The sequence below is a fragment of the Pteropus vampyrus genome, unplaced genomic scaffold (genome assembly GCF_000151845.1).
Source record: "Pteropus vampyrus isolate Shadow unplaced genomic scaffold, Pvam_2.0 Scaffold67, whole genome shotgun sequence".
Lineage (NCBI taxonomy): Eukaryota > Metazoa > Chordata > Mammalia > Chiroptera > Pteropodidae > Pteropus > Pteropus vampyrus.
The window spans coordinates 958,615-985,775 of record NW_011888848.1 but is presented as its reverse complement, the minus strand read 5'-3'; the positions used below and the strand labels follow the sequence as shown (position 1 = coordinate 985,775).

Sequence of the window (27,161 nt, the reverse complement as noted above, 5' to 3'; positions counted from 1 at the left end):
CATTCATTTTTCACATGTTGAAATAATATATTAAAATAAGAAATATCTGGCAGTTTCATCCAAGAAAAAGGCTGGATGCTTTAAACTACTAATTGTTATTGAATTTTGTTCTATAATTTCATGAGAAATATTTTGTATGTTTTTCCTATGAAAGTTATATTTGTAGAGCTGAATGGCTATTTATCGGCTCCTACAGTATTCTGAAGAACTAAATGTACTGCCAAATATATGATAAATGCATTTCTTATGAAAATTTACTATCTACTACACTAAGTATTTATGTCTGGCAAATTGTGAAAAATTGCCTTCTGTTAATGCTGTATTTAAAATGAGAATAGTGTCTCCACAGAACATCTTCCAGCATCAGTTCTTTTCATGAAGACTTAGGTGATTTGGACATGATGTTCATTTTCCTTGAAGAATTCTCTCAACAAATGATTTTTTTAAGAAAGTAAACTAATCCTCCAATTCGTTACAAGTGTTTAATATTCAATTTTAAATTCCTCCTTAATTATGGCCATAAGATTTTCATAGTCAAGGACCAAAGAATACAACTGATTTAGTATTTAGCCATTAAGAAGGTAACTTTATGATTTTTAAAAAATATAGCTCTCCTATAATTAGAAGCAAACTATGAGTTCTTGAAAAGCAAAATGTGTATAAAAGCAAATAATATAAAAGACAGTCTATAAAATGTTTTCTGCAGACCAGCCTGGTTCGGAAAATCCTAAAATTCAGAGTACAAATATGAACAGACTTGCTCTAATAAAGAAATTCTAATCTCTACGAGTATTAAAAGATGGGGCAGGATCTGGGATCTAGCAAAAGGTCTACATCATTTTATGAGGAAGCTGTGGTTCCTAGAGCTCTTCCCCAAGCTGACCTGCACACACATACCGCCCCCCACCACCACCACCCAGCTTCAGAGCAAGCATGTTCTCACAAAAGCCTTCACATTACAGCCAAAACACTTCCCTATATGGTGATGATCCTTTAAACACTGAGATTCAAGTATATGCCTTGGTCTTAAACTGTGTCTTTCGCACAAGTGTATGTGAAGACTCTGGATCTGCTATAAGGACTAAAGGAAACATAAAAATATTAAGCACTTCAACAGGACTCACCAAAGAAGATGAAAACATGAGCAAATTTTGGGTATTCCATTCTCTTCACCAAAGTGCATTACTATATGTATAAGTTTTAAGACAAGAAAAAACCCAAATGTCCATCCTTTGAGAATATTTTTTAAATCACACGTCCAGTCAATGGAATTCTATTCAGCTGTTAAATCAACAAAAGATGAAACAGAATCACCTATAAAACATTCTTTCCAAAAATGTGTAACCTGAATCTTATCGATTTTACAGGAAACACACCTCTCTGAGCAGCACTACAGCAGTCAGCAAACACAAGCACTTTACAAAAGGCAGCAAAAAGGGAGCCATGAAGAAAGTGGTTGATCCATTTTCTAAGAAAGATTGGTATCATATGAAAGCATCAGCTATGTTCAATATAAAACAAATTGAGAAAACACTAGTCACAAGAACTCAAGGAACCAAAATTACACCTAACGGCCACAAGGGTTGTATTTTTGAAATGAGCCTTGCTGAGTTACAGAATGATGAAGTTGCATTTAGAAATGCCAAACTAATTACTGAGGACAGTCAGGGCAAAAACTGCCTAACTTCCACGGCATGGATCCTATTCTTGAAAAAATGTAGTCCATAGTCAAAGAATAGCAGACCATGACAGAAGCTCAGGTTGATGTCAAGACTACCTAATGATAGTTACTTTGTCTGTTCTGTGTTGGTTTTACTAAAAAATGCAAAAATCAGATTCAGAAGACCTCTTATGCTCTGCACCAATTGGTCTGCCAAAATCAGAAGACAGAAATCATGATGAGAGAGAAACAAAGACTTGAAAGAATAAACTGATAAACAATAAACTGATTCCAGACAACATTGGAAAAAATATAGAAAAGGCTTGCCAATCTATTTATCTATTCCATGATGTCGTTGTTAGAAAAGTAAAAATCCTGAAGAATCCCAAGTTTGAACTGGGAAAACTCCTGGAGTTTCATGGAGAAAACAGAAATTCTGGAAAAGCTACTAAAGATAAAAGAGGAACTAATGTTGAATGAGCTGATGGATATAAACCACCAGTCCAAGACTCTGTTCAGAATTCAGACTTCTAATGGTGACAAAGTCTTATTTTGGGGTGAGGGGGGAGATGTAGGTTTACGGGAAAGAAGAAATAGAGGAACAAATGAAATAATACCATGCACAAACAAATAGATAAATTTGGATCTACAGGACAACTGGCCTGGTATCTTCAAAAGGTTAGTCATTTGGAAAAAAAACAGGAAAGAAAATCTTCTACCCTAAAAGGAACTGAAGAAACATAGCAACCAAATGCATAAATCTTGCATTGATTTTGGTTAGAGGTAAAAATGTTAGCTAGAAAAAGTCTGAATGGGGAGCAACGTTCATCATGGAGTTATTTATAAAGGAAAAAAAAATTAGAATTGATCTAAACATAAAATAATAAGAAAATATTTAAAAGAATTATAGTACTTTCATACTATTAACTATTAATAATAATCACAACTAACCTTTAAAATGGACTATAGGTTAGACTAAATGATATTTTTATAACATAATATTAATAGAAAAGAGTGGGTACAAATATGTATATAAAATATGGGCCTAATATACATATAAGAGTCTATCTCTGGATTATGTGTTGTGTTTTTTCTTTATATTTTTCTCCATTTCTGAAGATTTTTGTTTAATGAAAATACACCATTTTTATAATTTTTAAAAATCAAGTTAATGTTTTATAAAAAATCAAGAAAGTTTGAACCCTAAAATAAAGGCATTTCTCAAGAAAATTGGAGAAATTCAAATATAATATAAGGCTATTAGATAACATTAGGAAATTATTAATTTCCTTAGATATAACAGTATATTGTGTCTTAGAAAATTTATGCTGAAACATTTAGTGAAGTATAATGTCTATACCTTATATTCAAACAGTTCAATAGAACACATACACGTAACTATAGAGATATATAGATATAAACACATAGATAGAGAAAGCACATATAGGAAAATGTTAGACTTGGGTATTATATAGAAAATAATTAATTAATTGAGACACTACATGAAAACATTTTACAATATTTATCTGTAACAGAATAAGCTTCACTTTTTTCAAAAATGGTGTACAGAAGAGCTCTTCTATAGTTAACTATTTTTCTAAATTTCTAAATTATTACATACTAGCCACCATTCACTAGTTTTCAAAGAATAAAATTACAATTAAAACTGAAATTATTAATTAACTTGATTGTGATTATTTCACAATGTATATTAAACCATGTTAATCTTAACAAATCACTTTGTGAAACCTAAATATATACTTTTTTTAATCAATTATACCTCAATAAAGCTGAAAAAATTAAAACTTTGCAGGACATTGCTTAATTTTTCTTTGGTTATTAAAAAGGCAATCGAGTAACTATAAACTATAGAGGTCGCTATGAATTGATTTTATGTCATGCTCTGAAATTTTCTATCTTAAACAAATCACCTATCTCCTTTGCAAAAAAATGTAAAAAAAACCTAGACTGCAAATAAACAAGGTATTTCAGAAAGTGAGAAGTATGGGAAGAGCAGTTATTTTGACATTTTAGGTTCCTTTTTAATGAAACAGTAGGAATTCTAATTTTGTAAAGAAATACTAGCACTCCACCTCTCAAACTGATTTTAAAACATTTAGGTGGCCAGAAGGTTGGTTCCAGAAGGCACCTGGATATGAGCTGGATATGTCCCCTAAAGGGACAACTTAATAGTTGTTAACTGCTAATAATTTACTCAAAACCATATTTTACATGCAGGAAGCACAATAGCATTCAAAAATAGCAAAAGCCACTTTGAAGTTCTTAAATGGTTATTAATATGGTTATTAATCTGGTTATTTTCAAGAAAACTGGTTTAAAATACTATATCCAGCTCATTAATGAGGGCAACACAAACGGGGCTACAGAGGGTGTTTTCTTTAAAAGAGTATAGCTTTATTTTACAGCAAAATAAGCACTTTTCCTAGTTACCCTACTCTAACTTTCTTCCTTGAAAACACTTCATTTCCTTGAAAACTCCTAGAACAGTAACTGTTCTTTCTGACTTACAGTAATATGCACTGTCATTAATATAATCAGAAATTCTGCTAGCTGAGCTTATGGGGTATGCCAATATGCCACCCTGCAAGACAGTAGTAAACCAGCCTAATGGGGAAACTGATGAGTCACACACAGCTAAATTATATTTTTACTTCAAGTATGTTTTTAAAACTAGTCCATCTCTCAATGAAATCGTATTTTTTTATATGAACACTAAAGTTCATTCTAAGCAATTCTTCAACTAGTCCAAAAAATACAGTAGAATGTTGATGGCTTTCTGGCTTACTTTTAAATCCAGCTTCCCAAAGAATAAAAGCAACAAAAACCAGTTTCTGCAAAGCCTTTGGAACAAAACTTCAAGAATAGCAAAAGTGCTTTAAGAATGATAATTATAAGTAGAATACTCTTTTGTACTTAGAAAAGTACGATATCTTTTCCCTCTATAGCACAAAAACTGAACCAGGAACCAGAAGTGGAAAAGAACTAAAATTGTTATATTATATGAGAGAGAAAAAATTATATATATATAAAAATATATGACTATATATAATGTATAAATATATATATGACTGTACCCACCAAAAATTATTGATTTGAGGTAGAGGATGAAAAAAATCAACAGATATTGGAAAGAATTCTGAGATTTCACTTAACTCTTTAGAGAAGCAAGAAGTTAAAAAAATTCTTAAATAGCATTTGTTAATTTCTTATACTATACTTTTATCACCCCCTTTTCAAGAGTTCCTCACAATGCCAGTGATGGTGCCAAGAGATGAGCACTTTCATTAACTTTCTAAAGTGCGATTTAACTGTATGCATTATAAGCTGTACAAATGTTCATAAAGTTTGAATTACTAACTCCACTTATAGGTAATTATCAGCAATGCACACAAAAAATTATATGGCAGATTATTCACTGCAGAGTTATTTATAAAAGCATTGAAAATAACCTAGATATAAAAAGAGAAATTGTTAAATTATGGGCAATCCATATGAATATGATACAGAGATTTAGCATGGTCTTACAATGAGTGTATACTACCAGCATAAGAAACTATTTTTCTACTTTTACAAGAAAAAACTTTCTAAGTTTCCTGTGTTCTAGATATACCTTTGAAGTCTTGAGAACATTCATTTGAGCTATATATTGTTAGGTTAATTGATTCAGACTCTACTTAGTAGACTTTGATATAACTTAAATGCTTATTGTACCTAATTATGTCCAGTTACTATATAAGTTTGATTATTGCTGCTGAATTCATGGTGGAGCATTGAAGAAACAAAATCCTACTTTTAAGGACAGGAAAATATTATAATACTCTTAACCAACATAACAGCATACCCTGAAATATGTCACAAAAAAAAACTAAATAGCATTAACCATGGGGGATTATTGTATTGAAAAGAAGCTTATATAAAATGGTATTCAATTTTTCTCCAAAAATGAAAGGAGTACCTCTATGTGTAGTTAAGTAGCAGCTATCATGAAGTTCAGCCATTAGACCAGACTAAATAGTACTCAAAGATTTACTTTACTTGGCAAAGTGCTTTAAAAAATTATTTGAATGCTTTTAAGAGGATCTTACAGTCCCATCTGATGGCAGGATACCCTAGTCAAATATACATTACTTGTCTGTTATTTGAGTTTGCCTTCTGGCTTTAGACATAAGTCCTACCTGGAAAACTCCTACTTATCCTACATTTTATTCTCTTTCTTTTCCTCCATCTCCTCTTTTCTACAAATTCATCAAGCTTTACTTCTACAGTTATGAACCATTTTCCTAATTAACCTTGGACAATCTCAGCTAAAGTTCAGGAAACCTCCAAACTATTTCTCTATATTTTGCCCTAGTGAAAAACCTCCAAACTATTTCTCTATATTTTGCCCTAGTGAAAAACATTTATCAACCTACAGAACAATTTGCTCTTATCTATATTACCATTAAAAAAAAATGTTCCATGACCAAAAAGTTTAGAAAACATGATACATTATATTCTCCATTTTGGAGATTCACAATATATAAATCCTACAGTAAATAAATCTGTTTAATACTAATTTGTCATGAAAACGTTCTTCCTCAGAACATTTGTTAACGTGAGAAAGGAATGGTGTTTTGAGAAACACAGTTGGATGCATTGTAATACATGAAAGACAACTCATTGGACAGACCACTGGTAGCAAGACAGTTCCAAAGATGCTCATAAACAGATTAACGGCAACTGAAAGGAAAAGACTACTAGAAAGCCACGATGCTTTATCCCAAACTCTCACGCTCAGACGTTTCATCGCAGAATCAGAAGAAAATATTGTAGGTCAGTTCATCAAATGTCTAAATCAGATGAAACCATGAGGAGTCGGAAATTTATTGAAAGAATCATGATCCCAACAAATCCTGACAAGGCTGGAGTTTGGGTCTATAAAAGTAGATAAAATTTTAGTGAAAATAAATATAAAGTCTTGATTTATCATCTTCTTCCAGAAAAAAAAAAAATACAATACTTTATAATCAAGAATGAAGAAGACAGGACTTAATAGTAGCATGTACAAAAAATACTTAGTTTTCATCAACACTAAACTCAGTGTCAGTCGATAGAATTATGGGACCTACAAGAAAATTATTGAAACTGTGGGTTGCATTAGTCAGCAGCATGGTATCTGGAACTAGGGAAGTCTCCTTCTCTCTCTCTCTCATTTATGCTGGTCAGGCTGCAGCTGGAGCTGAATTCAAATCAATGTGCAACAGTTTAAGAAAGAAGCAGACAAACTAGAACATCGGTGAGCTAAGGGCATTTTTTGCAAAAAATAAAAGCATCAATAGGAAATATAACAGGTGAATTCAAGCATCTGAAGAGTTGTCATAGTAGAGGTATTTATTTTTTAGGATGTAGGGAGGAAGGTGTGCAGAACCAAATGGTGGATGTCCATAGGAAATGAATTTAAACATCACAAGAAGGTGAAGCTTTTAAACAAACTAGTCCAAAGACTGAGTGGTCTATTCAAGAGATAATCATAAGTTGCATGACCATTCAGCCAGAATGTCATTGAGGGAGTTCAAACATCAGACGTAACATAAGTCTAGATAACCTTTAAAGACTCTCGCAACATGGAGATTCTGAAACACCATCAGAAGCAGCATCCCCACATGAAGAGAACTTTACCACGAACAACATAATAAACTCACTTTGGAAATAGGGATATCAGTGCTGGTGGTGCTGGAAGCTGACTCAGAAGAGCCGATGGTTCAGTCTCCGGATTTTGCAAGCCCACTGCTGACCACGGTCAATATTAAAATTCAAATTACATAAACTTACAATGAAATAAACTATATCAAAAACAAAGCTAATAAACACTTTCTAATGTCACTTTGTTAACTTGAAATCAACCCTCATGAGAGATTTACACCCTGAAAACCTGCAAATGCTGCAAAACAGGGCTTTTTTTGAGAGCAGTTGTAAAATATGTGTCATCAGCATACCACATCAGTAAGATATTTAGTCAACAAGTATTTATTAAGCTCATATATACAGCTTGAGGCTATGTGGAATAGAAGTAGGAATCAAAAAATACTCCTCAGGAAACAGGAAAACCAGTAATATAAAGCAGTATCTGAACTTTCAAAGTGATCTGCCTTCTTATTGAATACACTGTGGTATATTTATTCAATAGAATACTCTACAATCTTTAAAAAAAAAGAAGTCAGTCAGTTTGTACTGGGAAGATACACGATACACCGATAACACTAGACTCCTCTGTGGAAAGAGACAGGATATTACGTACAATTTTTAATTCAAATGTTTGCTTTTTTTGCCACATGTTGTTATTTAATAATAACAATAATGTTATAATCAAACACAAGGAAAGGAGTGACCTTGAGCAATACTTAGACCACAAGGCAACAAACAGAAGCATCCACAAGGGAGAGAGGAGAGGACAGCAACCTTGACAACAGCAGTAGAAGTAGAGATAAATTTCTTAAGCCCAGAGGGCACTGCACGAGATGCCTCTTGCAGAGGAGAAAACAATACAGCCTTCTCCTGATCCTAGCGAATACATTCCAAGACTCTCAGTGGATGACTGAAACCACAAATAGTACTAAACCGATATACACCATTTTTTCCTGTACATGTATACCTATGATAAAGTATAATTTATAAATTAGGCACAGTAAGAGATTAACAAAAATAGCTAAAAAAGAGAATTATAACAATATATCATAATAAAAGTTATATGAATGTGGCATCATTAAGTAAAATAAGTGTTACTTGAACATGAGCACTGCAATAGAGATAGTTGATCTGATAACCAAGACAGCTACTAAGTGACTAACAGAAGGAGAGAATCTACAGCATGGAGACTCTGAACAAAGTCATGATTCATGTCCCTGGTGGGAGAGCGTGAGATTTCATCATGCTATTCAGAATGGCACCCAATTTAACACTTATGAATTGTTTATTTAAGAATTTTCCATTCAATATTTCAGACTGTGGTTGACCATGGGTAACTGAAACTGTGGAAAGTGAAACCGCAGATAAGGGAGGATGGGTGCTCTACATCCTGATTTCCTGATTGTTCCGCCCCTCCTCCATTCCCTGCTCTTCTAGGGGAGCCTGCAGAGAGTTGATACTCCTGCCTTCCTTATTTACTGGGTATGCTTAAAAGAAAGGTTCTCAACTAGGAGCTATTTTGACCCCTACGAGACATTTGGCAATGTCTGGAGACACTTGTGGTTGTAGAAACTGACGGGTGCAATTGGCATCGAGTAGGTAGACCAAGGTTGCTGCTAAACAGCCTACAATGCACAGGTCAACCTCCCATAACAAAGAATTATCCAGCCCAAAATGTCAATAGTGACAAAGTTGAGAATTCCCTGTACCATTGTTACTTAAGGCCACTTGAATGGATCTCTGTTCTTTATAACCCAAGACAGTCAGCCAGTGTCTTCACTAGAAAATATGGCCAGAGAATCTGAACTGATGTTTAAGAGAGCCTGCAAAGCTCCTTAAAAGTAGCCTGGGGAGGATGTAAAAAATTACACCTGACCTAACAAATGATCTAACAACAGAGATTATGCTTCAGAAAAACCACCTAATTGGTATGTCACCAGCATTTCTGCAAAGTATAATACTCATTAGAGAATTTTTCAGTTTTCTTAGAAAAAATTTAAAAAAAAAAATTCAAATAGCAACTTCTCTAATAATGTTACTAGTTTTGAAACTGTGAAAAGTAAATGAACTAGAATTATAAGTTCAAATACCAATTATCATTGAAGTTTTAAATCCATTAAAATTGGATACGGTTGGCTACAGTCTATACTTTAATAGCTTTTACTTCTCTTGTAGTCTTCAGTCCACATATCTGACACCACTATTCCTTCATAAGTTCTTATTTCTTTAAATAGTAAGAAATAAGGCAAAGGGTTTCGTCCATAGCGAATCACAATAAACATTTTATTAGTTAATTAAATAAAAAGATTTTTAGAGACTATACACAGGACTTTTCAACCTTCACCAGAGTTGAACTAGGTAATACCAGAGGTCAGTTACCACCCATAGCATGTAATTTTTAGATACTGATACCAAAAATATTTAATATTTATAATGAACTCTCTTTTCCACCTAGTAATATGAGGCTAACAGAACATAGGTTGCTTCTGAATGAAGGTAAATATTTCCCTACAAAAACCACCAATCACCATGTAGTTTCAGTGTATCCCTGCCCACCCTCAGCCCCCATTCTGACATGTTTTCTTCCAAGGATGTATAGGCAGGACCGTCAGCCATTCTTCTACCAAAACCCAAAAGGGGTCAGATAAAACATGACAGCAGCTGAAACTGATAGGAGCAAAGAAAAGTATCCATATACCTGGGCAGCAAAGGACTGAGTTATTTGAAGTACTAGTAAAGTGAACATTGTGTGTAGGTAACAGTAGAGGCAGAGGTCAAGAAAGGCAGGGGCCACCGGAAGAGGAAACTGACCAAGAATAGTCAAATCTTAGAAGAGCTGACTAAAGACATGTTGTTGGAAGCAATGAATGAACATAATGAGAACTGGATACAGGTGTCCAAGTTGCCAAACTAGTAGGTAAGGTATCTGAAGTCAAAACCAGAATTACCAAAATAGCTCAAAATCCAAAAGGCAACATGCTCATACCAGCAGAATGTGGCCTATGTAAATAATGTAATTGCCTGGGCATAATATCCCAAAACACAACAGCTAGATCGGCAACTCTTTCTTTAACATCAGTGGAACTACTCATTGATACTGAAACACAGGAAGCTGAGTATTCCAAAGGGGTCTCTGTCTTAACCAAATTTGCAGTATTATAATTTTAAAGTCCACCTATATAAATCATGCCAGTAATACAGAAGTAGCAATCAGCACTACCCCATGGAACATGAAAGAAAACAGAATAATAACCATTACTATGCTGAGGAATAAAAACAATTTTTTTTTTTTTTTTGCTTACCTAAAAATTTTTCCTGGGTATCGCTTTAGAAATATAGAGAAAAACGTGTTCCAATGTAAAACTATGTATTGTCTAAAACAAGCCCTTCCCACTTTTCTGATTCTGATTCTTTGGAAGTTATTTCAAAACTAGTAAGGTTGTAGGTACCTATAAATATGCAAATTCTTTCTGATTGAGTGAAAGTAACCTCCCTCCCTTGCTGTGGAAAAGTCCAATTTTGCCTCCATTTATACAACGATTTCAATATTCTGCAACTATGATTGTGCCTGTCTTTAAATTCTCAGTTAAACAAGTTATGACAAATTACGTTACTTCTTTAATGATTTAGTAAAATCTTTAACACATGTATGTTTTATATCTGTATGAAAGTCATATTTTACCTTTTTTGAAAATTAACTGTTATCAGTAATTTTTGAGAAAACAGTTACTTTTTGAAATTTCAGAGAAGTACTTATATTTACCAGTGATGTTTTCTTAGTCATACTGTTGGATTTAATGATAAGTATAGCTATTGCTCTGGAAATAGCTATAGGTCCCTAGAGTTTTAGGGACCTAAAGGTAATAAAGCCCCTGACTGACTAAATCAGAAGCAAACAATAAGCCGAGTAGAGGTCATCAATAGAATGGAGCCAAAATAGAGTTTCTATTTGTACTAGAGAAGAAGAGGGAGGATAGAGAGGAGAGTGGCCTGACTAGAACGGGAATTCTTTAGAAGTACAGAAGATCTTCTATTTTTATACTTTCACAAATACATAACTACATCTCAAAGACAAAACTGTCCACTCTGTTCACCAGTAACAGACTGCAGTATGACAATGCTTGTTCATTGAAAGGCTGAAAAAGTATCATGTTTCTGTCTGCAGATATGTTTGCTGTGTTCACTCCCAGTTTTCAAGAGTTCAATGAACATTATTAATCTCAACATATCCTATAATTGTCAATGCCATGTGATGTCCAAAATGCTAGTGGTTACACATTGTGCAATTCCAACTATAAAACATTCTGGAAAAGGCAACACCATGGAGACAATAAAAAGATCAGTGACTAGAGAATAAAGTTGGAGATCTCACACTTTTTGATTTCAAGAGTTACTACAAAGCTACGGTATCAAAATAGTGTGGTACTGGCATAAAGACAGAAATGTGGATCAATGGAATTAAATAGAGAGCCCAGAAATAAACCCTCATGTATATGGTCAAATGATTTTTGACAAGGGTGCCAAGACCATTCAATGGAGAAAGGACAGTCTTTTCAACAAATGGTGTGAGAAAACTGAATGTCTATATACAAAAGAATGAAGCTGGACCCTTAATTAACATCATATACAAAAATTAACTAAAAATGGATCAAAGATCTAAAGGTAAGAGCTAAAACTATTAAATTCTTAGAAGAAAACTTCATGGCATTGTATTTGGCAATAATTTCTCAGATACAACACCAAAAGCACAGGCAATAAAAGAAAAAATTGATAAAGCGCACTACATCAAAGGACACAATCAACAGAGGGAAAAGTCAAGAAATGTTTGCAATTCATATATCTGATAAGTTGTTAATAGCAAGAATATATAAAGAACTCCTACGACTCAACAACAAAACAAACTTGATTAAAAATGAACAAAGGACTTGGTGATGTTGTGATATAATAAAAAAAAAATACATGTACTTAGTCTTCATCCCTGGTTCCTAACACAAGGACTTCTAAGATCCTTAGACTCTCCAGAATGATAATAACAGCATTTTGTATGCTAATGAGGTAAGGGAGGGGGTGGAGCCTAGATCGCTTCAGAGTGGAGGCTGGTAGCCAGAGGAACCAAATCATATGGTTAGAAGGTTGGAATTTTCAGGCCCACCCCACGCCCAACCTCCAGGGTGGGAAGAAGTTCTGGAGATTCAGTTACTCATCAATGACCAATCAATCTTGCCTATATAATACAACTTCTATAAAACCCTGAGAAGGGTTTGAAGAGTTTGTGAGTTGAATACATCCATGTACTGGCAGGGTGGTGCACTCCAAGTCCATGGGGAAAGAAGCTCCTGCACTCAGGACCCTTCCAGATCTTGTTACCTGCCTCTTCCTCTAGTTGTTCATCTGTATCCTTCATAATAAACCGGTAAGTATTAAAAAAAAAAAAAAAATACCAGTGGCATATGACTACAATTAAACAAAAGTGAAGACTTGTTAAAGATTAAAAATGTGAGAAAAAAATGATGTATGATATACGTACATAGGAGATAAATGTGACTGGTTATAAAATCCCTCTACTTAGAATTTCTACTTGAAGATTGATGCTGGAAGCAAGGGTTTTTCACTCAAGCAGATAAGGGCATAGAAGAATAAAACACATTCTCAGTCTAATGTGACCTGGGCTCACACATAAAGAATAGAAAGTATACCTCAGACCTCTCAATTCAAAGATACTTTCTGCCATAGAAATAAATTAATTTTTTTAATATTCCAAAAATAACAACATACATTCTACCACCAACACACAGCATTCCTCATACAAAACTTGATTGTAAAACCAAGACAACATTCAGGAAAGTATCCTCAGAAATAGCTGAAATTTAGAGCATCAAATAACTTTGCACAGAAGGAAACTATATACAAGAACATAAAAGCCCTGGTTTCTTTACGGATGCAATTTCTCAATGCCAGAGTTTTTCTTTTATTAAAAACTTCCAGATGCATAATATGTGTGGTAGTAATAAGCCTTACTGTCAGGCTTGCTGCTTAAACTCCTGGGAAGTTGTCAGTATGTCTGGAGGGTTTGGCAAGTAAATTCTGGACATACAGTTTGTTGGGTTACAACTCTTCTGCAGCTTACAATAGCTTTGGCTGGCAGACACAACCTTTCCAGCCATCAGTACTTGGTCAGCCTTTCTATCTTTACTGCCTTACTGATAATTCTCTTCTCTTAAAAGGCAAAGTAACTAAAGGAGTTAAAAAGAGGAGTCATTTTTCTCTTCCAGACTTCCTGGAAGTCCATAGTTTGAGACTGTGTATTAAGGAGAAAATAAATTGCTCACCAAAGCTCAATAACTTGTATGGTAGCTGTGTCATTCTATTATCTGTCGAATAAGAAAACTGAGGAAGGTGTTGTGCTCGGCCAAACTACTGTCCACAACTAGCGACTCAAACAGTAAATAGCACTGCTGATGACAGTGGACATTCATTTCGATGGGAGACAGAGTATTGTCTTTCAAATTTTCATTTGCAGTACTTGTTACAGTATGATTGTACCCAGATTTACACTTCCTCTCTGAAATTTACTATTTATGTCATTCATGATGGGCTAAAATAATGTTAATTCCTGTAAATGTTTCCTACTTTTATACAAACATGCACAATTCATATATTCTTTGTACTGTCAATTTAAATTTCAACACATAAATCTCATCAGCTTAACACTAATAAGAAATCAAGTAAGAAAGTCTCAAAGATCTTAGAAGCATCTTTAATAACGACTTTCTCACAATATAAATTTTCTATAAATAATATAATTTTGGGGATAGTTGTTTTTCACATACTACTTTGCAGGATAAGTACTATTAGTTTAAAAATCAACTGCTTTAAATAAATATACTTAAAAGGCAATGAATTGCTGTAACTTGGTGAAAAAGCCCCATATTAATATCTAGAATTAAACAATAAGCAAAAATACAAAGGAAGAAATTTGAAAAAACAGAAAGTGTCATAAAACGAGAACTGTACTGTAATTTGAAGCCTTAAAAAATAAGTGACTTTAAGAAAAAGGCTGAGGTTGATTTTCTGACGAAGAGCACCACGCAGTTAGTTACATGGTGCATTTTCCCAGCTTTCCAGGGCTACCACATTATTACATCTCCTTTGCCACACTAAATAACTTCTACATAACATCTTCGCTGGGCTACTACAACCCATTAATGAACATTATTATATGACAGTCATTTCTGGATTCTGCTCATTTTAATGATTTTGCTTCCATCATGCCTAGTAATGCTTCTAGTTACAGAATTTTGGAGATGAGTTCTATGTTGACAAGTACACAGTATCTCTAGATATGGGAGCTAAGATCATGCTGGGAACTGAACTTTCAGTAATTTTCTAACAGTATCCTTTGGAGTCCTAAGATTCTTTGGCGATACCTCAGAGGCCATTACAGAGGGTGGGCAGCAAAAAGAAAGAGCAGATAGGTTTTTGGCTTCTGTCCCCTCTGACCTCCAGAGTCAATCATTGTGTAACTAACATTGCATCCTATTTCATATATTGGGTTTTCTCATAAGATTTCATTTTTAATAAAAGGTTTAGCCTCTTTATGAAATGTTGGAAAACCTTTGAACTACCTGATCTCTAAGATTCGTATTAGTTTTGTTTTGGCTCACAAAGTCCTCAGAGAAAATGTAAGAAAGGCACAGAGATAAGAATATTGGTATATGTAAAGAGATAAATCCCATACAGTCCTCAGCCAAGTCAAGTTGACAGATCCTCATTATGATCACTATGAACTTTTATAGAGAACTTTCCATAGAAAACTCTATAATAAGCCCTAGAGATACACAGATACAAACCAGAAACTCAGCCATGGAGCACATAAATGATATTGGTAGACTGGACTCCCAACACACTCCCTTCAGGAAATGGAATGCAATTATAACCCTGAGAACACTTAGCAGTAAGCAGCAGGATCTGCCCAGAAAGGCCAGCTGATCCTTGACCCACTTAACTCACTCGACCCCACCCAGGTTGATAACCATCTTCAGAGAGGCAGTTATTTATGAAACTTGTTTCCCTTCAAACTTCCTCTGCTCTGACCTTGACCCCTACTTCTTTCAGTAAAAAACAATTTTTAGTATTCCAAAGTTCGCTGGCAAAGCCCTAGAATTTGCCAGCATTTCTAGCATAACTTTATACAAGTCAAAAGGTTGGTTTTTGTGTATGGTTTGTGGAAATGTTTTGTCTTATGATCATATCATGTACATCTAAAAATGCCAGCTGGATTCTGGAGCCCCTGAGGCACAAATTGGAGCTTTTCATAATTCCTAGAAAGGTAATATAAATGACTTACCTTTCATAGCTGCCAGAATTGACCTAAGATACAGGAATATTGGGAAAGGTCTGTGTCAATTTTCCAGGCATATTTAATTCTAACATCTTAAGGATCAAAAATATAAACACCATTCTTGCCGTGTAATAAACTTGACGGAGAGACTCCTATGAGATTTTTCTCTCCCATTAGCTGCTGTGAGAGCAAAATAGGATGCTGGAGACGGAGCTAATGGAGAACTCGGGACTCTCAAACCACTGTCCAGATTTACGTTATAATAAGAACTCAAAAATACCAGGCTTGCTAAGTATGATGGGAAAAAGATATGATTCCAAGCTATTAGGGGACATGGGTGATTTTTTCCTCCTGCTTTTCTTCTCCTTACACATGAACTCTTTGGGAAACAAAGGAAAAATAGGCTCTACCCCTGCCACAACCAGGCTACTTCTAGTTAGATATATTCTGACTCTCAGTATTACCATATTGCACACACTAGAACTGGCTACAATTCATACAATTTACTCAGTCACTCAGCCTAAATGTGAAAATTGTATATAAATATGTGCTGACCACATTTCAAACATAATAAAAACTTTGTGTACATAATCCAGAAGCCTAGAGCTCCTAAAATCTAAATTATTAATATTCAAATGAACAGACATAGTTTTTGGTATTCCTGGCAAATCAGACTAAGCAATCATACTAAAGAACACAATATGAAAAAAATAAAGACCGTATTTCAACTATGGTATTATGTGGTAACTGAAGTTGAAACAGAGACTCTAGATGAAATCACGTCAAAAGCAGGACAATGATTACAAACGATTCTTGAGTCTGAGAAATCATAAAACATAAGCACAAAATCCCCAATTGATAAATTCAATTACATTTAGTTCACGAATTCTACCTATTTACTAGGCTCAAGCTGATACCTGTGAGTTTATCTACTAAATAAACTTTTTGACTAATACAATTGTAAAACTTACTAGATTGCATTAAATATCTTTAAGCTGGTAGGCAGGACATTCCAGTCTTCAAATATAGTTGGAAGAAATTATTTGCTTTCTCTATAAATCTTTTCCATTGCAAACAGAAGTCAAGAGGCAGAAGTTAGCTAGGAATTTAATTGAGAAGCTGGCATAATAGAGGATGTCCCACTATTCAACTCAGTCTCTCCTCCTTGTGGTCACAAAGAGAAGATGCCTGCCATCTGGTGGCATTTCTTCAAGGAATCCTATTATTTAAATGACTTTCGGAAAAGTAATTTGAAGAAATATATGATGCCAATGAAAAGTGCTCAGTTTTAATTTGTAATTTCCACTTACTTCTGCTTCCCAGTCTGTACATTTGCTCCTTTTTGAAAGTCGATTTTAAAATATTTTTTAATTGCAAGATTGCTGAACACATCCCAAATGAAACAATAACTATGCATGTCTAAGAATTCAATATGTGGGTATACTACAGTCATTTCTAACACAATTTTTTTTAAAGTGTTAAATATCATGGTGCACTGAACCACTGCACAGAACTTCATCCATGTTGGCAAACCAAGGAGGGCAGAGTAGGGAACCCACACTGGGCTACAGCCTGCAGTCCAGGCCGACTCATACATTGTTTTCACATTCGCAGCTTCTGACGACATACCACCAAGTAATGATTATCAAGTGGAAGGAGAGAATAAAAATACTTTTTCATAATAGGTTTTGGATGGTTTCTACTCAAGATAACACAGCCGGATGTTACTTTGATGAGTGTCTGGTAAGGTCCCCCTGCAGTAGGAAATGCATCCCTGGACTGTAAAACAGTCCTGATTCTGGCATGTTTCCCACACAGCCCTCCATTTACCTAATTTTTCTGATAAAATGATGCCCTACTTTTCCATTCCCAGACCTAATTTTGACATTCAAATACTGGGTTTTTTTAATGCCAGGTAGTTGATTTTGCAGTTACAAACCAATCGGAGGCACAGTGGGTTATTACGGCCAAGAGGCTGTTTGTACCTAAACATTCTTCTAATGAGCCAGAAAGTATTAACACCTATCAGAATTTATGCCTTTCTCTTAAATAATTCCCAACTCATGAAAAAAAAAACAAAATTATTAAGGTAAGAAAGAAAAAAGAATATTTGAAGAATTAGCTTAAGAACTTTTAGACAGGAGAAACAGAAGAGAAGCTAAGAAACAAGAACACTGCTTCAAGAGGCAATTTGTCCTGGTCCCTTGGGTGGCAGGGCATTTTGCCAGCTGTCACTACTCGACTAATTAAAAGAGTTACTCCCAAACTGTTATACTTATTAGGACTGAAACCATTTAACATGAATGCTTTGAGGCACTTGGATGTCACATTGTATTCCTTGGCCTTACAAGAGAAGGGGATTGCTATTCTCATTTAAACAACACTTATAGCATTTTAATTTGCTTTTTTTCTGCAAATCATTTCTGACTATTCTTCACCTTACACAATTGAAAATCTACACAGTCTTATGCCCTGACTAGATGCACTCTTTCCACTCATTGTGCTGCTGGTTAAGAATAACATGCAGCGTAGTGAAAAACCACTATGCCAAACGTTATTAGTAGGTAATACAGGTTTATATGATAAAGTAAATTTATGTTAGTAAGGTAATTTAAAGGTCTTCTCATACAATGGGGAAAGTGCATAATCTTAAAGCTACAGTTGACATTTATTTTCACTCAAAATTGAGAGGATGTCACAAAGCAGTCACCAAAGACTATATCACTCACATATATGAATCAGAAGGACTTTACTTGTCTACATTTATTCTTATTTTGCATACATACATGTTCATAGACTTGGGTATACAGGGACCTCAGAAACTATGTGGTATATCTTTTTTATCTCTAGCTAAACTCGCCACGAACAGGCAATCAGATTTCATCATTATCAGTGAATGCAGGAAAACCATGTCAGGTGGTACTATTCAGTACCACCAGGCAGGAAGTTTCAACTCTTATTGAACCCAAATCTCACTGTTTCAGGAGAAATGTAGAAGAATAAATCACCATCCTATCTACCACAACTCTTTATATATTATAGGTACTTTTTTGTTTCAGTTGGGAATCAGTGTAGGTAAACAAGGTGTCTGTGCACCTTCATCTGACCATGAATTCTTGGAAAGCCAAAGCCAGGTAAGGCTGTGCCAATCAGCTTTTTATCCATTGCTACAGCTTTATCGGTAATCAGGTGCCAGATCTTCACATATTATGATTTTCTCCAACTGTGAATTTCCGTTTTTTTCCCCCAAAGAAAAGAAAAAAAATCCTTAGTATTTACAACACGGAAGAAATTCTGGTCACGTGCTCCAAAGCATACTGTTCATTTTCTCAGTTGCACTTGTTGCACCTGTAAATTCATATCAATTTTAAATAGATGTTTATCATCCTCATTGAAATGTAAGCTCCATGAGGGCAGATACCAAGTCTGCCTTGCTCATCAGCATATTCCAAGTATCTAGCATATTTGGCACACAGAAGGCTCTTTATATCTGGAGAATTGACAAATGCCCTTCAAATCATTCTAGTCCAACAATTTTATTTTGGGGATATGAAAATAGAGTCTGTAAAAGTCATTCATAGAAATGGCTTGCCCCAGATTGTATAACATGTTAATGACAAAGCCAAGATGAGAATTCTGGAGTCTTTATTGCCCATTCACATTTTCTATCCATTACACCACAGAGGTTCTTAGCCTAATATCCTGGGTAGACAACAGTACTGATGAGTAAGGCACAAAAACATTTGTGATCCAAATATCATTTGGTTGGCTGCCTAGCTCCCAGCGTTATCAACTGGAACATAGAAACCTTCACCATAAATATGCCTGGTTTATACAAACTTTATGTAGGACTCCAAGAACAGAACCCAAAATGGAATTCTACAGCCAGAGCAAAGAGCCAATTTATTCTCAAATACGAGGGTCAAGTTTTACAGAGGCCAAGCCACAGGGGCCAGCTGAATTTCCATGGTTCAGCTATTGCCGAATCAAACATTCTGCTAAATAGAGCTCCAATTTGTATGGGATTTTTTTTGTTTTTCAATTTTATTTTGGGGTTTCTTTAAAGCAAATATTCAAAAAATTGAGCTTCTGAGTATATGAAAAATGTAAATGTGAATTTTCAGGAGTGAGGAAGGTGATCTAAAATTGGATTATGGTGATGACTGCCAAACTCTATAAATTTTAAAAATCTTTAAGTTATACACTTAAAATGGGTAAATATTATAAATTACACTTCAATAAACTTGTTAAAAATAAGTGTGAAAATGAATCAGATACTTACAGCATTTCTTTTTATAAACACCTAGCATCAAAATTGTAGACATTCTTAAATATCCCCATATACTTTTAAGCTCAAGTTTTATCCATTTCAATCATGGTTTACACCTACAAGGTCAAAAGTTTTTCCTGCAATTTTGAAAAAATAATTTAGTAGGCTAATATAAATATCTTGGTGCAATACTAAGAGATACTGATTTGTCTGACTATCTGCATAAATGATCTACAGATATATTTGTACAATTAAGCATAGTGTTCTAATCCAAAACCTGTCATGAACTAGCCACTGGGTTTTGAGCAAGTTATACATCTCCAAACCTCGGTTTTCCTATTTCATGTGTCTCAAAGGACCAGATTAAAGTTAAATAGCACATAATATAGTAAAAAGAATAGTAATTGTTATCATCTAATGAATAGCTATTAATATGCCAGACCGTTTAAATTACCATCCTATAAGGAAAGTATTATTAGCTACTTTTTTGCAGGTGAGAAACCGAAACACAAAGTTCATTAGTTTGACCAAGGTCACACAGTTATTTAGTAGCAGACCCAGGATTCCATTCCAGAACTGTCTAGCTCCAAAACCTATACTCATTCGCTATTCCTCACTAGACTTTGGGCTTTTGATTCTGTCAGATGTAGCGTGAATCCTGACCTTGCCCTTCCTATGTTAAGTTAGTCACCTTCTCTGAGTCCAATTTCCTCATCTGTAAAATGAGATCACTAATATTTAACTCTCAGTGTTGCTGTGAAAATTAAATGAGAGTGCTTCCCTTCTCATCCCTCTTTCATATTAAGTTCCTTTCCATGTTTAAAAAAAAAAAATCTATTTAAAAAAAATCTATAAATTCCATAGTTTCCTTATGGCCTACCAGGATAAACCTCAATGGGACTGAGTTCTATCAAAAGCAATTAAAGTGAACACAAACAACACAGCATTAGTCCTTTGCTATCAGTCCTTGGCTCTGTGAAGGAGACTGTCAACAAGAGTGTCAACTTCAAGGGGTAGGCATCTTTCCACAGGAACTGAGCAAGCTGAGGTCACAGACTTGTCTCGTTCTGCCCTACAAACAGATGTCTGGGTGACAACTCTTAGTCACTGCAAACGAGTGTTAGAGCCAAACCAGGTGGGAAGCACTGTATCTCTTTTCTAATCTTCTTGGCCAGCCCGTTCATTCCCTAAAACAATACCTCACTGACCATAATTCAAAATAACTAGTTTTCTCCCAAGATAGTATTTTCAACATAATGCCTTTATTTGGATGGTGTCTAATTATTCCACAAGCAGAAGAGAGTGTTTCTATAATAATGATTTGTCAGCAAGAAACCTGTTTAATTCTATGTATTGGAATGTACACCTTCAAAAATTTACCTCTCAAGTAACCTAGTGAAAACTGATGTAATGTGGAGCTCTAGTGGTAGCAAGAAAGTAAAGCAGCCATTAGTGAGAGCCAACAAAAAAAGCCAAGGAAAACGCCATTTATTATTTATTTATTATTATGGTGAAATCACCATTTATTATTCAATTGCTGTGTTAAGAAAAATGGTTCAAAAGGCTCTTCCAAGATAATATAAGGTAAACTCTAAATGTAATTAACTTTCTTCCAGATCACAAATTAAACCTTGACAACTAGCTTACATCAAACATCATGAAGCAGTTAAATCCAAAAAAAAACAGTGCTGTGGTTGTCACTTTTCTTTTTACCCCATTCACTAAGAATCCTATTAATTAAATATTAGTTATTTTTTACACAGCTAGCAAGTACTGTATAGAGAAAATGCTAGACTCTAAGTGGTATGATCAGTGAAGTCCTATACCAACTGTCTTGGGAATTTAAATAATCTCTACAAGCTGATGAGGTTGTTGAGAGTTAATTCCTGCACTAGAAAATTGCCTTCCTTGAATTTCTGACTTCTGAGGTCTTTCCTAACTTAAAACAAGCAAGAATGAAACTTACAATGTCAAACATTAACTCTTTGTTAACTTAACTGAAAGGGCTTCATTTACAAAAAATATATATGTATATACAGTTCCATTATGGTCAACAATGTAGCAGAAGATAAAAAGTAAAACTTTATGATGTACAACTGGGAGTTGACACTTAAAATTTCTAAACACGGTGTATGGTATAACTGTGTTATAGTGAGGAAAAAACAAGTTATTGTTAGACTATCTCAGAATATGAAAAAATATAGGAACTAGCCTTTCCATATTTAATTATCTAAGTATCATGTTCCTGGACATTACAGAAAATGTAAGAGACTCACTTACCCATAAGTCATGATAAAAGAAACTAAATTTTCATAAATGCATTAACAACATTTATCTGAAATAAAAATCTCAACTCCTGGGAGTTTTTCATGGCTTTTATCAGTTGAAATCCACAAGATGTTTTCCAATGGACATATTCAAAGGGCTTCTAAATTGTTAGGTCTACAAATGACTGACTATGTAGGAAGCCTCAGAGGTCTATAAAGGAAGATTTAATGATTACCTAGGGGTTTTATTCATTGATGTCTCTCTTTTCCATCCTTCTACTAATATGCTAGCATTAATATAGTTTGCTAAAGCTGCACAGAAAAATGGTAAAAATGGCACCTTTTCTGAGAGCTCATTGAGAATGCAGTAGTTTGCAATGGGAAGCTCAAGATAACTAGTTAGCTATTGGAGAGAGCACATTTTTTGACAGAAAAGAATAAAAGTGGAAGAAGCGAAAGTGGTTTACTAATATAATCATATGTCAAAGGGAACAAACGGAAAGCTGCACTAATGCAACATTAGCCACCAGGCAATGCAGAATCTAACATGTTCTGCAGTCCTTTTCTCCATAGACATTAAAATTGAATAAAATCAAAGAATATTTTTCAATCTGTGGATCTCGGAACTTCATCTTTATACATCATCTTGCTTATATTTTCCTTCTTGATTATCTCTCCTTTGCTTTCCCATAACAGACCTTGGTATGTTGCTTAAAATAATATTTGGGGCTTTATTTACCATTCTTTCGACTGAGACATATTGATTTTATTAAAGTAAGTTGGGTCTGCATTCTTTCTTTACTATTATTACAGGTAGACTTGACAGACATGGGACTTTTGTTTTAAAATGCTCTGCTATGGAGCAAACCTTGTTATAAATGTTCCACTTTACCTGCTGGGCAGTTGCATTCTAAAGGTGCTTCTCTTGCTATTCTTATTTTAGCCATATGTTCATAGGATTTCTGCAGGGAGAAAAAGAGATATTAAGAACCAACAGTAGCACTGTAGAAAAATGGTTTCTTTAGGAAGTCTCTGCTTGATTTACGAGCATTTGATAGCCTGCATAACTAAAGTTTACATATGTACTTGGACTTTAGTCAAAAGGTAACAGTACCCAAGCCCTAAAAAAAGAAAATGACCATTGATGTGATATCAAGCCTGTGGGACTTGTATAACATCTTTCTCCATTCTTCCAGTACCACCACCCTCTCCCTCAGCTCAAGCTTATGCAGTCAGTGCAAAACCTGGCATTAACATGTTGCAGTTGTAGGTTAAGCTATAGATTTTAAAACAGCCAATATTTTATATATGAAAGTCAATGGCTTATCATGTTGTGCTGCAACTACTGCCACACAGCCTCTCTATTGGAAGAGCAAGTTGCAAAAAACCTAACTCTAGTTCGAAAGTGCCCCTGGTTCTGATAAACAATGTACATTTCATTCACCTCCCAAGTCCAATGGCTCTGCATTCATAAACGCCCCTGGCATTACATCTCTTACAAAAACATTAGCTATTTTTTTCCTTTTTAAACATTTAATACAAACACATTCAATGTGTGATACGATTGATTTTAAATCACATTTAGGGTTATTTCACTCTTAAGAGTGATTACCATCTGTATGTTAATAACACTTGTGGCCCTAACCTTCTTAGAATGTACAAAAGACATAATAAATATTCTCTCTGCAAGGAATATTCTCCACAAAACTATAGAAGATCCACATATGACTCTGGAAAACTAAAAGGATATAAAATACCACCCTGCCATTCTGGTCACCTTTTCTCCATTTAGATTTCCATATTTGTTTAACATGCAAATATTCAGAAGAGTGAGGGAAATGATACAGATAGAGAGGATGATATCAAAGGATGTGCATATACAAATACATATTACAATGAGATGGTCTTCTAGCACATGCACACACAGCCACACCAAGTATGAGGACAGTAAGGGCAGAGGCTGGTCGTGTACACAGAATCACGCCTGTGCAAGATGTTATCCACGTGCAAAATACCCCAGCCTTTCACACCTGAGCCAGAAGTCGCTCCACTTTCTCTTGCACCATTGCTTTGAGCTGATCCAGGCAATCAGGAACCAGGCAGATGGAAGGGTCCCCTTTGGCGGATTCGAGAGCGGCGATCCTCGCCTGGAGGTCGTTGGTTTTCACCCCCAGGTACAGACAAGACATTACGGCCACAACTGACAAGAGGGCTGCCAGAGCTGCGCACGGGGGCATGGTCCTGGCACAACGCAGCCCAGCGGAGCTGGAGTCCTCGGAGCCCGGCTCCCGGGCCCCTCCTTTCCCTGCAGGCTTCTTCAGCAGCATCGTGGCAGGGTCGACTGCCTCGGCTTTGCCTCCCACCCTCTACCACTTCCAATAATCTTAAAAGGAAAGAAAAAGGACGACTCGTCCAAAGTTCAGTCCCGGTGGCTACACAACTATTTGGCGGAGTGGGAGCCGGGGCGCAGAGATGGACCCCCGCTCTCCTGAGCGCTGAGACCAGCAGTCGTGGACCGTCCTCCGCCTTTTTTTCCCTTCCCAGCTGAGGGCGAAGAGCACCGTCAGTCTGGGGACTGGTGGCAATAAAAACCGGAATGAAACCCACCCGGATGGCCCCGCTGGTCCCCCAGAAGACCGACACCTCTTTTGAGGTCCCTGCGAGCGGCCACGCAGGAGCCTGGGGACAGCGGGCGAGGGCTGCTGGGGCGGCCGCTCGCCTCGCCCCGGAGCGCGGACCTGTTGCGTCTGTTAGTTCGCCTTATTTCTAACCTAGTCGGTGTTTTCCCGTACGCCGACCTGTTTCCCACCTGGATTCAGTTCCAGGAGAAAAGGCTGAGCGAGGCGGCGGGAGCGCAGCGCAAAAAGGGTGCCCGGGGGCTAGAGGAGAGAGCAAACGAAATAACCCTGGAGCAAAAGCAAGCCGCGAGGCCGAAATCAAGGCTGCCCCAAGGATCTCCGCAGCATCGCGCGTGCGAGCCTTAAATACCCTTCGGGATGCTCGTGTGTGAGTGTGTGAGTGCGTGTGTGAGTGCGCGCGCGCTCCGAGCCAGCGTTCCGCCTCCGCCCCCTCCCGGCGCGGCCTGGGCCGGCGGCCCCGCGACAGCGCGCCCCCCTCCCAAGCCCCGCCGAAGCCCGCCTCATTATCCTAATGTATTCACCTTCGCCCGGCCCGCGCCTGCCCCAGGCCCCCAGGGGGCGGGGAGCTGAGCGGGAGGTCTACGTTAGCATAATATATGCAAATCATAGAGCTGCCGCCGTGATTGGAGAGGAGCTTGATGACCCCTCCCCCTCCACGGAGTAACTTCAGCGTCCCCGAAGGCCGCTTCTCCCTCCCTGGCCAGGGGCCGAAGCGGGGTCCGCTGTGAGCCAGGCGGCAACTCCGGCTTATACTGGCTCGGCCCAGCGCCCCCTCTTTATCGCGGTTAAATCTGGAGAAATGGCCTCTTGGAGGGAAGAAGTGGAGCAGAAAGCTCCAGCTCTCCAGATCTTCACTCAAAAGCAGCGGCGGGAGCTCTTGGGATCTCGCTCTGGGCAGCCTTTCTCCCTCCTCCCTCACTTTTCCAAATGCCCAGAGGCAGTGTGTCTGGCTAACGCCCGAGGTACATTTCCCCACTTCCCTTGTCTTCCCACGGCCTCTGCAGAGTCTCCGCCTGGGGAAGTTTTCTCTCCCTTCCCCCAGTTTCCTTCCGTCTTGACGAGGCCGAGTCTCCTCCCCGCTCTGTGTTCCTAATCTATACTGGGGTGCTAATGCGTTTTCCTGATCCCCTGTTTTGTGGAATTGAAAAAGGGAGCGTTGAGGTACACATTTCTCAGGATTTAGGAAAGGACTGAAGAATGAGGTCAATTTTTCCTCTTACCTGACTCTTCATGCTGCTCCCTTCTGGATCAAATTACTAGTTCTCTAATGGGATTTTTGAAAGTAGGTAACAAGTAAGTAGCAGTCTACATCTAATTGACTTTGAGGGTGGGGAACACCTTACTCCAACGAGTTTCTTGTCTCCTCTCCACCAGAAACACCATATATTTTTCCCGTCCTTAAGCTAACCTCAAACTTTGCTCATTAATGTAAACAATCAACAAAATACTGCAGTAAGCTGATCTTTCACAAACGTAAACGGATATTGCTAGGTATGAAGCAGGTTAAAGATGTTTCTACATGTGTTCACGGAAGAAGATATAGGAATAAAAACAGTTTAAGGGATGAAAGAACATTGGAGGAAAACTCAGTGAGTTTTGCTATAAAATCAAAAATGTAATTCTTTACATTCGTATTACACAATAGTTCCCAGACCAGCAACAACTGAGAATTTATGAAAAATTTAAATTTGGGGGTCCCACCCCCATCTACGGAATCAAACTGTTATTGCTGAATCAGAAACATAACAAACTGTGTCTTCTCAAGTCTTAATGGTTTCGATGCACGCTAATGTTTGAGAACTAACTACTGCTGTAATGCTTTACAAAATAGTTTCAAATACATTTTTTTACTCCAAACTCAATCCTGTGATGCAAGTAAGGAATTATTGGCCCCGTTTTATATATAAGGAAACAATTTTCAAGTCACATTTAACTGTGATTAAATGTGTTTCCAATAATAGCACCCAAAGAAAGAATGGGCACAAATTTTTTGATATGTCAGCTCTTCTGATTTTTCAATTACCTGTTTAACCATTCCTTAGTCTCCTTTGCAGCCTTTTTCTCTGACAATCCTCTAAATATTGGTGCTCCTCAGGTCTCTATCTTCTTCTAACTCTGTGCGCTATCCCCAGTAGTGCTCTCAATTACCATCCTTACATTGATGAGTTATAAACCCATATTGCAAGACCAGATCTCTCTTCCGAACTACAGACCATAGAGCCAATTGCCTGTCTGCCATCTCCACTTGGATGTCCCATAAGCAATTCCAACTTAACTTGCTTACCTCCACACCCTGCTC

General features: G+C 36.5%; 1 protein-coding gene and 1 pseudogene across 1 annotated transcript in view; one reads left to right on the top strand and one right to left on the bottom strand.

Moving 5' to 3' along the window:
• Positions 1–2,194, top strand: part of LOC111740706 — a 9,588-nt pseudogene extending 7,394 nt beyond the window's left edge.
• Positions 1–24,550, bottom strand: part of COL25A1 (collagen type XXV alpha 1 chain) — a 422,098-nt gene extending 397,548 nt beyond the window's left edge. Inside the window, exons 1-2 of the mRNA XM_023531414.1 lie at positions 24,254–24,550; positions 23,116–23,185 (exon numbers count right to left, since the gene is read on the bottom strand). Coding sequence (XP_023387182.1) covers positions 23,116–23,185; positions 24,254–24,550 — 367 coding nt within the window. The remainder of the gene's footprint in view (positions 1–23,115; positions 23,186–24,253) is intronic.
• Positions 24,551–27,161: the final 2,611 nt, after the last annotated feature.